This window comes from Blastomyces gilchristii (assembly GCF_000003855.2).
Source record: "Blastomyces gilchristii SLH14081 genomic scaffold supercont1.5, whole genome shotgun sequence".
Classification (NCBI taxonomy): Eukaryota; Fungi; Ascomycota; class Eurotiomycetes; order Onygenales; family Ajellomycetaceae; genus Blastomyces; species Blastomyces gilchristii.
Genome location: NW_003101678.1, coordinates 1,076,854 through 1,092,590, shown reverse-complemented (window position 1 = coordinate 1,092,590; position 15,737 = coordinate 1,076,854). Strand labels below are relative to the sequence as shown.

At 40.3% G+C, this 15,737-nt stretch overlaps 3 protein-coding genes across 3 annotated transcripts; 1 reads left to right on the top strand and 2 right to left on the bottom strand.

Annotated features, from left to right (window-relative positions):
• Window positions 1-1,235: 1,235 nt before the first annotated feature.
• BDBG_03301 (uncharacterized protein) lies at window positions 1,236-3,083 on the bottom strand (the record flags this gene model as incomplete). Its single annotated transcript, XM_031721186.1, has 2 exons — window positions 1,236-2,082; window positions 2,179-3,083. The coding sequence occupies 2 exons, from the start codon at window positions 3,081-3,083 to the stop codon at window positions 1,236-1,238; spliced, it is 1,752 nt and encodes a 583-aa protein (XP_031577653.1).
• Window positions 3,084-3,920: 837 nt separating this feature from the next.
• BDBG_03300 (carboxypeptidase S1) lies at window positions 3,921-7,005 on the top strand. The gene is made up of 2 exons (XM_002626090.2): window positions 3,921-4,516; window positions 4,623-7,005. Exons 1-2 carry the CDS (start codon window positions 4,484-4,486, stop codon window positions 6,654-6,656), a joined length of 2,067 nt encoding a protein of 688 aa, XP_002626136.1. The 5' UTR covers window positions 3,921-4,483; the 3' UTR covers window positions 6,657-7,005.
• Window positions 4,017-9,639, bottom strand: BDBG_03299 (V-type proton ATPase subunit B). The gene is made up of 11 exons (XM_002626089.2): window positions 9,203-9,639; window positions 9,035-9,119; window positions 8,944-8,963; window positions 8,840-8,875; window positions 8,613-8,774; window positions 8,240-8,556; window positions 7,898-8,172; window positions 7,604-7,822; window positions 5,877-7,525; window positions 4,192-5,773; window positions 4,017-4,121 (listed from the first exon to the last, which is right to left on the bottom strand). Exons 1-9 carry the CDS (start codon window positions 9,302-9,304, stop codon window positions 7,227-7,229), a joined length of 1,515 nt encoding a protein of 504 aa, XP_002626135.1. The 5' UTR covers window positions 9,305-9,639; the 3' UTR covers window positions 4,017-4,121; window positions 4,192-5,773; window positions 5,877-7,226.
• Between the last annotated feature and the right edge of the window lie 6,098 nt (window positions 9,640-15,737).

The window sequence follows — 15,737 nt, the reverse complement described above, 5'->3', positions numbered from 1 at the left end:
GGCCTTTTTGCGTAAACCCCATTGCATGCATAGTTGAGCTGGTTTGGGTTTGGGTTTGGGTGGGTTTTGTCAGGTTTCTTTTCGCGTTTCTTTTCTTTCTTGACTGACTGGGATAGTTACCTCTCTGGTATTCTTTTCGTCTTTTTCTTTTTCTTTTTCTTTTTCTTTTTTTTTTTTATGTAAGTGTTCCCTGGTATTACTCTTTTCCTTTTAATTCTTGTCTTTCTCATGGGAGATGCAGAGATGAAAAAGAATTGAGTTCCTTCCTCATAACTTGATGAAAGTTATAGTTAACTAACTCTTATGCATAATTACAAATGCTCTACACCGAGTGAATATTGATAGCCTTCTTTGAAATATCCTCGAAATATTCCCCTGAGCTATCTAACCCGTGGTCTGCGGGATTGCGCACGCACCGAGATGGAAATTGGACGGTTGTTTCCAGAGGCTAAAATATCCAACAGTTGCACGACGGATATTCTCTACAATTTATATAACAACAGATCTCAGATCTGAGATTATACAAATTATCTTCTTCACTGTCTCTGCTGATTTCCGTCCCCCTCTCTCTCTGTGTGTATGAAATAGCAAGCGATACAGTAGGCGTTAATAGAATCAAAATCACACATCTGCTCTTTGATCATTTCTAATTCTCATTCAGCGTTTGTAGAAAATGACTACATCTAAGCAGAATAATTAAAACTATATAGATAGTCTTTCATTCACATACATCTCCATTTTTTTCCAAGCCTGCGAATTCTTTAACTCGGAATCTGTTGAAACAGTGAGGACATGTATCTGAACAATAATCTCACAACAGGTCCCGGATTGATCCTCTCTGCTATGTGCTAACTTAATTAGCCTTGAGCTTGTCATCTATATCACTCTGAGAGGATTCATGAGAGCTGCACATGGGCTATTTAGCTCTTGGTTATGTTGTTGCTGTTGCTATTCACCGCAATTTCACACCCCCTGAATCGGATTTCAAGGTTCATTCACCGCTAATTGATTAGCTTTTGCACAAGACACTTAACAGTCAAGTTAGGGTCTTGTTCATGTCATGTCCAGCTACATATCTGATTATTGGGCAATGTAAAGATGATTTCATTGCAGGTAATTCTTATATAATGTGTAATTTACAACAAGAATGAAAATGTTAGTACTAATCTAGAAATAAATCAAAAACAAAAAAAAGAATGAAATGCTACCCCCCTCCCCTATCTTCCCATCCCATCTTATTTTCCCAACTTCATCACTTTCCCAGAAACCTGGTTCCGCACTTCTACCAACTTCCCCTCTTTCACCTTCAACAGAAACTCATCCATCACCCCGATCCCCAGGTCAAAGAACGCAGTGCTAAACCACGATGTGCAACCGTCATCAAACAGCCCTTCACCACCCTCTACCGCCGCACGCGGCTGCGCAGGAGTTAGATGGGGCACAGCTCGGTACTGGAGGAGTGTCCAACCATCATCTGACGGAAATTCCAGGCCAGTAGGGTACAGACGCACGGTCTGGCCCACCCCCTCAGGCAAGACCAAGCCGGGCAGTGTGATGTTTGCCCGCCACTCGACGCCGTCTACAAACCAGGACTTGAGTTCCAGGCCCGTATGGTCTGCCTCAACTGCCAGTGTTGCATTCGAGGCTCCATCGGCTTCATCGTAGAAGGTACCTGCGAAATTCTTCGCGGCATTTTCCATGGCGGCATGCTCAGCGGCTACGACAAAGGTTTCGCCAACTGCGGCGCGGAGAGGCCAGCGGTCACCGCTGGCTGTTTTACCGGCGACGAGGACGGAAAATCCAAGGCCGTGGTCGGGGGATAGGGCGAATATGGTAGTGTACCCGGGCTGACCGCCGCCTTTGGTGTAAATATCGGTGACGCGCGTGCGGTTGGAATTGGGCGAGATGGAGGTTGTTAGGCGGTTGATTTCCCACGGTGCACCGACGCTAGTAGTTAGCGATGAGAGGTGTGCGCGAGGTTTCATCCAGAGGCGGGTAGTGACTGGGGAAAGCAGCTTAGACTGAAGAATGGAGAGGCCCGTTGCGCGGAGATCGGCGAGATTAGAATAGATGCCACCGGAGCTAGTTGATCTGTTAGTTTGGAGGAGGGGGCGAAGAGAGAGAAGGGAAATGAAAGAAAAAAATAAAAATAAAAAGGGGGGGGGGGGGGGGACTTACGGCGCAATGATTTGGTTATCGTAACCCCAGGCGGTTTCCGGAGCTTCACCTGGCACTGGAGTCTTTCCTGGAATGATAACCGCGTTCGGGTTTTTGCCTGGAGGCAATATCGAACCAGTAATTTTGAGCCCCAATGGCCTGGCAAGAACGCTCTGAATCGCGTCGTTGTATGTAAGACCTGTCATGCGCTCGAGCACACGTCCTAGTACGCCAAAGCCACTGTCGGAGTAAAGTGAAGATTGAAATATGGGTTGGCTTGGGACTTTCGCATCCCGCATCTGCGCGAGGAATTTTGGAATGGAACATTCATTTTTCTCCGGGATGGGTGAATAACAAGCTGTAAACTCTGGCGGGAACTGGCCGGTACCACCCATATGGCTAGCAAGTGCCCCAACCGTCATGTCTTCCCAGGCAATGCGTTTCAGGGGACCATCGTCGGCATCTTTGGGGGACTCACAGGCTAGCTCCGGCAGATACCTCGTCACCGGGTGATCAAGAACTGCCATGCCGCCCGCATGAGCCACGATGGCGTAGACAGTGAACAGCTTGGAGACGCTGCCCACACGAATGGCAGTCCCATCATCTATCCCACCGGCAGGGAAAGTTTCGTTAAGAGCTGGAGCTGTAGCCTGGTGGAAATAAGAGTAGACCGATTTGTTGGTGACGGTTGAATAGACGTCAATGGCGAAAGAGGACACGGAGCTATCAATGACTCCAGATTCGAATAGAGCTTCAACCACTCCGGGGAAGGAGTCCTTTGCCTTGGTGAAAGCATCCGTTTTGTCCAGGTCAAAATCTGAAGAGAAAGTCGGCCCCAGAAGCGGACATTCTTCTGTTAGAAGCACGCCCTTGGCCCCTGTTAGGGAGAGAAGGGGAAGAACGATAGGGGCGAGGGACCAAAACATTTTGCACTGGGCCGTTCGTTTTAATGATAAAAAGAAGAGACAACAATGTGCGTAATTGTTGTGATGATGGTTCTCTCATGGGAGAGCATCCCATCCTGATATTTATATGCAAATCTGTGGACTCTCAAGACGACGTTGATAGGACCGAGAAAAAGAGCATTCTGACCCCCTATTTCGTCACTTAGTTTGCTCCTTCATGGCGAATTTGAGTGCTGGACGTTGATGATTATCAGCCCAAACGAGAGCAGCACCGCCTGATGCTCCGCCTGTTCAGCCCAAGAACGTCGTTTTTATACGCGCATAGATGAGAAGACGAGCAGATCTCTCTGCCTAGTAGGTATGCGGTGTATGGCTAGAAACGAGGGTTGCGAATACGCGTATATTTAGGGCCGCATTTCTCAGCTTAACTGCTAACTCAACATAATGCGAGTTTATTTATTCGTCCGTTCGTTCCTCTGCGGATCGTCATATTTAACTAGTTAGTTACTAGTAACTAGTTAACTACATAAGTTACTATCTGCTAGCATGAACTCGTTTGTTTCTCTCCCGGCCCAACAAAGTTAAAAAGCAGTTGGTTCAGCTAGTTAGTTATTTACTAGTCATTTGTGTTTTTTATAATAATAAGTTATTATATTCTACTTAACTAGATAATCTCAGTAGTTAGTTAAATTATATATAAACATAACATTAATTATTCTTCTGCAGATTATTATCATTATGATTAGAATATTCAATTCTGCTGTACAGAGTATGTAATGTACAGTACAGTTATGACTCTTGAGAATTGAAATGAACAATATAAATGTCATGTCTTATTCAACAGTGCAGTTGCTCAGTTACCTTTGTCTGTTGAAGTAAATATTCAATATGCAATACCAGTCCATGCAGGTGATAATGCACCTCTCATTCTTTGTGATTCTTCAATTTTTCCTCCAAAGAACTGATCACTATTTAAATACTCTAGTTACAAGTTAACTCATCTCTGGGATGAAGCCCCTGGATATTTAGGCTCAATAGCAACAGTTTAGCTGTTTTATTCTGTTTAGAATTTCAAATCAGCCTTGAGTTATTATAGTAGTTAACTAGTTAATTGGTTTCTCCTGCCTACATGTTGCACTTCATGCTCCATACTCTCCCCTTCTTTACATCCTGGATGCGATGCCTTTGTTTGCCGGGCCGTTTGTTCTCCCCTCCCGAGTTACACAGTCGCGGGATCACGACGCGGGATTGGCTTGCGATTGAGTTTTTTGGTTTTCCCTTTTACGAGGATATGTGAGTACTTAAAGATGAGAGAAACCCAGAATCAATTTGATTAAATGAATTATTTAGTCCTGATTTGCAAAAGAACGGATTAACTACCCTGGAGCTGCTGCGGTTGTAGAAAGCAGAGTTCTTCGCTTATGCACGTCATCTTGATAACTACCATCCAGATGGTAAGTTAGTTAATTTCCCGTTTTCAAGCTTCGATGTATCTTTATAGGTTCATCCTCCTCTCTCGAATCCGCACCGCAACGCACTGGCTGACATAGCTACTCCAAGGCACGATGGAGAGAATTCCTGATCTGGGCTCTCGCTACCCTCCCGGTCTGCACAGCTCTCCCCTCGCGCTCAGCGGAATCCCAATTCCGACCAATCACAGACAATAACGATGCCGGTTTAACAACCATCCGCTCACCAATAAACGAAAACGTCACCATTTCATATAAAACCCTCCCCACGTGGGCTTGTGTGACATCCTCCTCGCACCAAAAGCAATATACGGGTTACGTCCACCTGCCTCCAGAGGCTCTCTCGCCCATCCGGCAAAGTTACCCCATCAACACCTTCTTCTGGTTCGTGGAGGCGAGGCAGAATGCAGACACGGCGCCTCTGACTATATATTTGAATGGCGGGCCAGGGGCCAGTAGCATGACGGGTCTATTTCAGGAGGTCGGGCCCTGTGAAGCTGTAGAGATTTCGCGAGATTGCATTGGTACGCGTGCTCGGGAGTGGGGTTGGGATCGGGCTTCCAATCTGCTTTTCATAGATCAGCCGGTCCAGACTGGGTTTTCGTATGACAGTCTGCGCAATGGATCGCTGGATTTGTTATCTTCGTCTTATACTTTCCCGCCCTCACCTGTACCTTCTAGGCATGGTGAAGGTCTGGTTCTGAACGGCACATTCAGCTCCTGCAATGCCGACGCGACGGCAAACACAACCGCCATTGCAAGTAGAACGGTTTGGCACATGCTGCAGGGTTTTTTAAGCGCGTTCCCCCAGTATAACCCTAGCAAAGCAAATGAGGAAGATGGCTCCGCCGCTGGTATCCATCTCTTCACAGAAAGTTATGGAGGGAAGTATGGCCCAGCCTTCGCAGAACATTGGCTGGCACAAAACGAAGCGCGAAGAAACGGCAAACTCCCCAAAGAAACGACGCTTGAAATAAATCTGCAATCCGTCGGGATCCTCCAAGGTTGCATCGACGATCTCATCCAGGAACCCTTCTACCCAATCTTCGCCTACAACAATACCTACGGTATTCAGGCAATTTCTCGCGCGGAGATGGACGCATCGTTAGCAGCGTTCGAAAAAAAGGATGGGTGTGAAGAACGAATAACTGCCTGCCGTTCGAAAGCACTGTCTCTTGATCCCGCGGGGAATGGGGACGTCGATGCCGTTATTGCGCTCTGCCTGGCCGCTATGTACACCTGCTACAATGATATCTTCAGCCCGTTTCATAAATCCAACAGGAGCGAATACGACATTTCACAATCGCGACTCTCCAGCTTCTCCCCACTCACACACCTCACCTACCTCAACATAGCCAGGGTCCAAGAAGCCCTAGGCGTCCAGGTAAATTACACAGATTATAGCAAGGCTGTCCAGTCCGCTTTCATCTCGACAGGCGACTACATGCGCACCTCGTACGTTCCGCATCTGGGCTCGCTGCTGGCATCAGGGGTTCGAGTAGCGCTCATCCACGGTGATCGGGATTATGTCTGCAACTGGATGGGCGGCGAGGCTGTTTCGGTAGCCATCGCATCGTCACCTAACGCCCCAGCACCATACCGAGAGAAGAACGCGTTCAGCGATATCGCCGGATATGCACCCCTAACCATCACCAACGGGGCTTCTGGAAGCTCTTACGTTGGCGGAACGGTGCGCCAGCTCGGCAACTTATCCTTTACGCGCGTCTATGACGCAGGCCACTTCGTGCCTGCCGCTCAGCCGGAGACTGCCTTCACGCTGTTCTCTCGCATCATTGCAGGTGGGAGGGATCTAGGCAGTGGTGACGAGGTCGATTTATCCACTTTTCACACGATGGGGTCGCGAAATTCCACAAAAACGAATGTCGCGCCGCCAATGGCGGAGACAATTTGCTATGTGCGGGCGGTGGAGGCGACATGTTCGATGGAGCAGAAGCAGATGCTGAAAGAGGGGAGAGGGGTGGTTATTAACGGCGTTTTATATAAGGATCAAGATGAATGGGCATGCCGCCGAGGTAATAATGCCTCGAAAGGTGAACAACGTATGAGAGGATTGTCGATGAGCATGGCGTCATTTATGCAAAGGGCACGCCGATTATTTGCTTGATAATTTTCATTGGTGTCGGCGAAATTTTTGTATATTTTAGAGGAAACTTCGGTAGGCGTTCTTGTCCATCCTAATTCCCATCGTTCGCAAGATCTAGATCAGATTGCATGTGTGCCTGTAGCCCATCAAACCCGTAGCCAGAAAACTATCATGACATAGCACGGGAAACAGCAATAACGGGCAAAACTATGCAATGGTAGCCTTTATGTAATATCGACGCATGCAAATGCAACTACGAGAGAAGGATTGAAAAGATAGAAAAACATAAATAATTAACATGAGCAAAGGGACAATAAAAGTGGGAATAGAACAAATGAAATGGAGAAGTAAAAGTAAATACCCTTTCCCGCGCAACAGGCCGTATAATTATGTGACAGGTGCAAACCAAATTAGGGCGATATGCATATGTGGACACAGAGTAGCGCAGAATTCATCGTTTGAAAAATCCCGGCTCTTGATTCATTCATATCATTGAAATAATCCTCTATCCAAAAAGATATCAAACGGAAAGAAAAAGAACATCTTAGTGACCTACCAAGCTACCTCTTTATTCTCAAGACGGGCAAAATCTTACACATCAATTAAACTCGCCTCCGCAGCTGTGTTGTCTCTGGTATCTTTATTCCCCTTTGCCCGGCCTTTACCGGAGCGCTGATAATACTCCTCAATGATTTTCCTAGGAATACGATTAAGTAAGTCCTTGGGGTAGATACGGAGTAGATTCCACGCCAAGTCTAGGGACTCGAAGATAGTGCGGGATTCATAGGGTGATTGGGAGATGAATGTTCGTTCGAATTTATCTAAGAACTCGAGAGAGAGCTTATCCTCAGCTGAGAGCGCTTCTTCACCGACGACAGCTTTCATGGCAGCTGGAGAATCATTGGGTTAGTATTTTCAGATATTATGTGTCTTACTTGTAGAAAGGAGTGATGAAAGGGGAATCATACCGGCGTCACGGCCAATGGCATATTTGGCGTAGAGTTGGTTGGATACGTCACTGTGATCTTTACGCGTACGGCCTTCGCCGATGGCAGACTTCATGAGTCGAGATAGGGATGGCAATACATTGATTGGCGGGTAGATACCCTTGTTGTGGAGCTGGCGGTCAACGAAAATTTGGCCTTCGGTAATATAACCGGTCAAATCAGGAATTGGGTGAGTGATGTCTATAGTGGTCAAATTAGCCCTGCCAGCGATATCTTCAGGAGCGCATCCAACAAGGACTTGGACAACAAACATACCGTCGTTAGGCATAGTCAAGATAGGGATTTGCGTAATAGAGCCATTTCGGCCTTCAACACGGCCAGCTCGCTCATAAATGGTCGACAGATCAGTGTACATGTAGCCAGGGTATCCACGTCTACCAGGTACTTCTTCTCTAGCAGCCGAAACCTCTCGCAAAGCGTCACAGTACGCGGAAAGATCAGTTAAGATAACAAGAACATGTTTCTCCAATTGGTAGGCGTAATATTCTGCGGTGGTAAGAGCAAGACGGGGTGTGATGATACGTTCGATTCTGTGTGCATGAAATGGACTATCAGCGGTGTATTTGCTTTTGGGTATGGCGGGGAGAGAGCCCTTACGTGGGATCATTTGCAAGGTTGAGGAATAGTGTTACACGTTCCATACTGCCATTCTCCTCGAAATCACGGGTGAAGAAACGACTTGTTTCCATGTTCACACCCATAGCGGCGAAGACGATGGAGAAGTTGTCTTCATGTCCATCATGCACGTCTTTGGTGGGTTTGCCCACCAAGCTCGCCTGACGACATATCTGTGCGGCAATCTCATTGTGCGGCAGACCAGCTGCAGAGAAGATAGGAATTTTCTGCCCCCGGGCAATGGAGTTCATAGTATCGATGGCTGAGATACCAGTCGAGATCATTTCTTCCGGGTATACCTGGTAAGCCGATTTAGTCTTGGGGAATTAGAATGTCGGGAAGTGCGAGAACCCACTCGTGAGTATGGGTTGATTGGACTGCCATTGATATCAAGATAATCCTCCGCCAGCACCTTAGGGCCTTTATCAATTGCACGTCCGGACCCATCAAAGATCCGCCCAAGCATGTCTTCCGAGACACCAAGCTTGAGACTGTGTCCAGTGAACTCGACTTTAGTCTTTGTAACAATTAGCAGACATATCACCAGTAATAACACAGGCCGCTCTTCATGGAATATTATACCTTTTTAACATCAATACCGTGTGTGTTTTCAAATACCTATTCCACCACTCAGTAACTCCTCCATTTCAAATTTCCAAGCAACTAGACTTCCGCCCAATACTGACCTGCACTACTGCTCTGTCACCTAAAATAAAACACAGCAAGTCAGTACTCCGATATACTACAGAATTCGAGTGATAGGTACACGAGGCATACCTCTGGCTTCCAAAACCTGCCCGGACTTCTCTGATCCATCGGGGAGTGTTAGGGACACAATCTCATTGTAGCGGGGGAATTTAACCTATGCGGCGCGAAGCACAGGCATATCTCATCAGTACACTTGACATAAATCCTGAGCACCACAAACAAAACCAGCACACGCACATTGTCAAGGATAACCAAAGGACCGTTGATGCCTCCTATGGTGTTGTATCGAATGCGAGGGGTGACGGACATCATCCGGGGATCACTGATTCCTGGAGCCATGGTTATAGTTGGTTGGTGCCTAGGGGGATGTTCTCCAGGAGTCTAACGAAAGTGCGGAGCTGATGCGGAGCTGGGGAGCTAGGCCGCACGACTAATGTTCTGGCTCGTTACGGAGGAGGAGGCGGGGATGTGAGAGGGGAGTTTGTTTGTATAGTTAGTTGTAGTCGGTTTCTGATGCGGTCATCCCAGAAAGTAGAGCTCAAGGTGGTAGCTGCGGCACGTGGTGCTGGCAGCAGGTGCGTCTGTGTTCGGGTGACTAAGCGCTCACCCCTTCACATGCTGTTGGAGCTACTACACAAGCCCTAACCCACGTGACCCACACACATCCAGATATTTAGCTTCCACTAGCTGCTAACCGTGCCATGCTTACTCACTCTCTCTAGTGAGTGCGCCACAGTGTACAGAAATCCACACTGTATAGAAAATATTTTCAATATCTTCATTCTTCATCTTCAAATAATTATCATTAATTATAATCATGTTTAAATCTTCTAATTACACTGAGAAGCAGTTACAATAAGCTGTTAATATATATAAAAGTAATTTAAAATTAAAAATCACATCTCTGTTATAAGAATTCAAAGTCTTATATATTATCTTATATGAGAGAATTAATAGAAAGAAATCAAGAACTATAAGAGTTTTACTGAATTAAGTATTAAATGACAGCTAGAAAGAGATAATTAAAATATGAATTTATCAGTTAAATATTAATTTTTATCAGTTTATTATCAAGTATATCAAAGCTGCTACAAACTGTTTATTAAAATAGTATTATATAGATTCAGAGACTGTATCTCTTATAGTAAGTAAGATATAAGTATATTAATTCATTAAATATCTATTAGATTATAAATAAGTTAAGTAAAAGTCTATAAATTTAAAATAAGTATCTTATAAGAATATAAGTTTCATTATTAACTAATTTAATTAATATAAAATTATCTTTAATTAATATTATTTTTTTCACTGTAATATCTATAACTTTAATATGATTGAATTTCAAGAAGAAGAAGAATATAAACAGTGAATTATAATTATTTTTAAAGATATAAATTTTATTATACAGTTATTATACTTCTGTAAGTTAATAATAGTAATAAAGTATATTAATATAGATAATATAGTATTAAATTTATTAATTATAATAAATTAAAGATTTATCTAGAGAATTAATATATATACTTTAACTTATCTAATAACTATACTATCACTATATCTGAGTCTGACTTTATAAGTGATGAGATTGAATTTGAATGAATTAAGTGATTTAATAAGATAATAAAAAAGCATTAAATAAGTAGTTATTAACTACTATTAATGAATAATTATAATTCTTATCTTATAGATGTCGGATTTTCTCTCTATGAGCTGACTGCTTCTGCATAAGTGAGGTGTTCACTGATTGCTTAGCAAATGCCTATCACATATAAAAGGTCACATAATAGATAGATCTTGATAATCAATCAACTACTCTATTATATCATCTTTATCAGATTATGTCTCTTTTACACATAAGAATTCACTTTAATTTGCTATATTCTTACACTTCATACTCTTAAAATTAAAAAGATCTAATTACATTCTGAAATACTGTATTAGTGATTCTGCAGCTGCTTATCACAGATTGAAAAGAATTATTAATTTTAAAATTAATTAATCTACTACAGACTTTCATAACAAGTCTGTAAGTAACTTCTGCATTTTCACATAAATAGAAGATATTTAACACAGTTAATATATACATATAATATCTCTGAACAAGAGTCACTTGAGCTGCAATTATCATCTCAAACAGCTTAGAAAGTTTAAACTGAAATAAATACAGAATATAATATAAGTTCAAGAGAAGAAGAAGATCTTCTCTTAACAGAATACTCTACACTCATCTGAGATAGCTCTACTGATAAGATCACTGAAATGATAGCATGCTTCACTTGTTTATAAGAGACACAATTCTCAAAAGCAGATGCAGTGAAAATCACCTGTAAACAGTGATCACAGAAGCAATAATCTTGATTATAATCTAACCGCTCCACCACGAACTCGCTCGATTTTTCGAATAAGAACCCGCCGATAGATCCATCGAAAAGCCCTCGATCATACGAGCATTTTGACCCCATCGCCGACCGCATACCCTGTGTGGTGGTGGAGTTATCCAGCCAAACGTGAACCAGACATCGTTCGAAACTCCTGTGTGGGATTATCCCCCATTCTCCCCTACCACACCACAACCCCGGGCCAAATTGCCATACAAATTGTAAGGTGAAGAGACCTAGTCATATGCACCAATCTTCTCGATTTTGGAAGATCCCTGATCTGTAGTTGTGGAGATATCTGAGGAGCGACCTCCACGAAAACCCTGTCCATCTTTGATGTTCCAAAACACCAATGCCAAGTCCCACCCTTGTACCGCTCTTCCTAATCTGGCCCATCCCCGGCAGAAAAATACAAAAAGATACCTCGGCGATAATATCAAGCACATAATCAACAGTCACTTCTGAAGTGCAACCTCCGCAGTCTGTCTTCAGTGTATCTAGACATCAACGCCAAGTCTCACCCTCGTACCACCCGTCTCAATCTGGCCCATCCCTGACAGAAAAGTACAAAAAGATACCTCAGCAACTGTACTCGATACATAATCGGCAGACACAACAACTATAAAATCAGTATACTTCAAGATCTGACTGAGCCTTTGATCCCTGCACAGTGAGATATATTAAATCTAGTTTTAATATCTCAATATTCAATAGATTCTGCAAGAGATTGAGAACAGCAACACTAGATTTCTATTGAATTTGAGAATTAACTCTATATTGATATAATCATTGACAAAGTCTTCTATTTTGAGATATAAATAATCAGTTTCTCTACATTCTGCTGATAATATTTACATTATTATATAGAAACAGACTTATATTCTCTATAATATCAAGACTCTGAAGAGAGAAAGTCTTGATAGAGAGTATACAGTAGTGTATATCTTAGCAGTTTCTATCTCATTCTTCTACAGCAGTTAATGCAAAAAAAAAAAGATCTTAGAAATAGTTTTTTACTTCTCTTGAAAAAGTAAGATGTTTTTCTCTGAGTTTTATACAATATTCTTACAAAGAATTAAAAACAGAGTTATTTTTCATCATAATTTCATATTCTTTTAAGTAAGAATTACTTTTTCAGTGACTGAAGAGCTTTTATTAATACTTAATTCTTTTTTACACTCTTTATTAACTGATTTGAGTTGTACACTTGTTGTGTGAGAAGAATTGAATAATTTAGAATAAAATTGAATAGTTTTAATCAATTTCTCTGTAAAAAATTGATTTATTTTTTGTCAGTTTTTCTCTTAAAAACTGTCATATCATCTGATTTATTATCAATTGATATCATACTTTTCCTCACTGTATTCTAAGAAAGAGATTGTAAAGATTTTATTGATTTATCTTAAAAATCAATTTTAGTTTATTAGATTCTCTTTAAAAATCTAATCTAGTTACTGAACTAGTGTGAAAAAAAATCAGATGTTTTATATACAAAAGTCTGTTATTCTTCTTTTGAAATAGTCTGACCAACTTTTCAATTGAAAACAGACTTAGAAACCTCTTAATTGAAACAGTCTGATCAACTTTTCAATTCAAAAGAGTTTAAATATCTCAATTGAATTAGTCTGATCAACTTTTTATTGAGTAAGAACAATGAGTTCAAAAGTACACTCAGTTGATGTGAAAAAGGATGCTTTCTCAGATGCTATTTCTGAGATTGAAATTCTGAAGAGAAGAAAGAAAGAAGAAATAGAGAAACAACAAGTTCTTGAAATACAGAAACTTGAAAAAGTAAGTAAAATTCTTGAAAAGCAGTGTCTGAGTGAGATGAATGAAGAAGTTCTGTTAATTCTTCATGCTCAGACTAGACAACTACAGAAAGTGATCAAGTTCAAACTTAGAATTTCAAACACAGTTTAAAAAACTTTGAAAATTTCTAATACAATCACTGACTCTTCAGTTTGCTCTTTCTTCTTTTCTACTTTGTCTTCTTCTTCTTCTTTAAATCAGAAGAAAACATATGCTCAAGCAGCAGAATCTGCTGTCTTCAAACCTGCTATCTCTAAATCTACTATCTCAAAACCTGCTTAAAATTCTGAGAAAACTGAGAAGAATACTGCTCATACTTCTATTGATAGAAGAGTGAAGAAAAAAATGCAAAAAGAGAAAAATCTTCAAATCTCCAGAAATAGAAGGCTTATTCTCAAAGTCTCAAATCAGGACATATTGTAGAGAAATAAGCTAAACTCAAACCTCATTTTCAGAATTAGAAATGAAATCAATCAGCAGTTCTTTTCTCAGTTAATAACTGATATTGAAGTTTAAAAACCAGTTATAGCTTCAATTGAGTCATTCTTCTTTGAAAACTTCATCATTCTGATCACAATGCCTGAATTCAGTGCAGAATTCCTTATTCAGAATGAGAATCTCTGAAAGTCAGCAGTAGAATCTCTGTTAAATATAATAATTCTATCTGAGAGAGATGAAAAGTGAGATAAATTCATTCTTTATAATATTTCAGTTGAAATCTTTGACTGTGAGGAAGAAATGCTACTTCTTAAAAATGAATTGAAAGAATACAATTCTATTCAACTGAGAAAAGCGCCTGTGTGACTTAATTCAATTGAGTTCAGACAGAGTAGAAGAAATGCCTCTGTTCTAGTGTATATAAAGATACTTGAACAATCAAGAATCTCTGAAGTAAGAGTAACAGATTTGAAAATGAGAGTTCATGAATACAAAGACTCAAGAATGAATCTCAAAGCTTAAACACAGTGTTCAAACTGTCAAAGATATGAACACTTTACAATCTCTTGTTTCAGAGACTCAAAATATGCATTCTGTACTAGAGATCACAAAACTAGTGAGCATAATTATGAAACATGCTTAAAAAGAGATGAAATATATCAATATACTCTGCTTAAGTGCTTCAATTGCAAAGAAAAATATGCATCTAGCTCAAAAGAATGTGTATTTGCTTCAAGAACTCAGAAGAACTGAAGAAAAGATGAAGCTCAAAGTGAATCTAAAACTGAAGAGAAAAGTCAAGCTAGTAAATCTGCAACTGCAAGCTTAAAAAGAAGAAATTCTCAACTATCTAGATCTTCAAACTTCAACTCTTCAGCTAAGTGTAAATAAAATTTGAATTCTCAAACTTCTGTTAACATTAGAGAATTGAGAAATGACTCTGATGATAAACTAGATATAATGCAAGCAGTTGAGATTCCTACTTTTCAAAATAGTTATAATCTACTATCTGATAATAGAAATTAGATTCTACTCTATCTCTACTCTCTCTTAGTATGAATATACAACAAAAACAATAAAAAAAGTTTAAAAACTTTTCAAAAATCACATTTATTCAAAATAATGTGAATAGAAACTCAAATTGTATTTATTCTTGTCTTCAGATTGCATTTGAATAAAAAGTTGACTTTGTACTTCTTCAAGAATCAAACTTTGATACTGAGTAAAAGTACATTATTTCTCATTCAAGCTATTACTACTTTCTTCCTGAAAAATCTGAGATAAAATCAAGAGTAGTGATCTATGAGAGAAAAAGATCAAGGTATCAATTTAATTTGAGATTTGATATCATATCTGACTCTGATATTCTAGTGAGTGATATTATAGATAAAGAGAATGAGTTTGATACTATTCAACTTATAAATATCTATAATGAAAAGTCATTGAAAGAAAACAACAATACCTGAACAATTGATAGAGGATTTTTGAATATAACTCTCTTAAAAAACTCTATAATTGCAGAAGACTTCAATGCATATCATCTCTGATGAAACTCAGAGTGCATAAGAGCAGTAAGAGTAGATAAACTGATTGAATGAACTTTTAAGTATTCAATAGATTTAGTTAACAAGTCTGATCAATAAACATTCTTTAGAAAAGGCATGAAACAGAAATCTATTATAGATCTAACTTTCATATCACAAAATCTAATTGAAAAAAGACTTATAAACTGGTTTATTGATTCAAATGAAACCTCAGAATCAGGTCATGAGATCATTCAATTTGATATTGAACTGAGTGAAAAATAAAGAAGTGAAAATCTTCTTCTCTCTAATCAGTATAACTTTGAAAAAGCTGATTGAAAAGCAGTTGAAGAAAGAGTAAAACAGCTGAAATCTGAAAGACAGAGTGAGCTTTATTGAAATCAAAGTCAAGATATCTCAAATGAAATGCTTGAGAATAGAGCAAAGCTGATTACATCTATTCTTCTAACAAGTATTGAAGAAAATATTTCAAAGAAAAAGTCTTCTGAGTATTTCAAACCTTGATGAAATGAGAATATCACTTCTAAAAGAAAGTAACTAGTCACTGCTAAGAGAGAGTGAAAGAATAACTTAATATCTGATGAAGAGTTCAAAGCTATTCAA

Bases quoted from the DNA above. Each gene is read 5' to 3' on its own strand.
- BDBG_03300 (XM_002626090.2), top strand. From the start codon at position 4,484: ATGCACGTCATCTTGATAACTACCATCCAGATG. The intron at 4,517-4,622 runs GTAAGTTAGTTA...AGCTACTCCAAG, and splicing joins TGATAACTACCATCCAGATG to GCACGATGGAGAGAATTCCT.
- BDBG_03299 (XM_002626089.2), bottom strand. From the start codon at position 9,304: ATGGCTCCAGGAATCAGTGATCCCCGGATGATGTCCGTCACCCCTCGC. The intron at 8,775-8,839 runs GTATAATATTCC...ATTGTTACAAAG, and splicing joins ACGGTATTGATGTTAAAAAG to ACTAAAGTCGAGTTCACTGG. The intron at 7,526-7,603 runs GTATGATTCCCC...ATGATTCTCCAG, and splicing joins TGCCATTGGCCGTGACGCCG to CTGCCATGAAAGCTGTCGTC.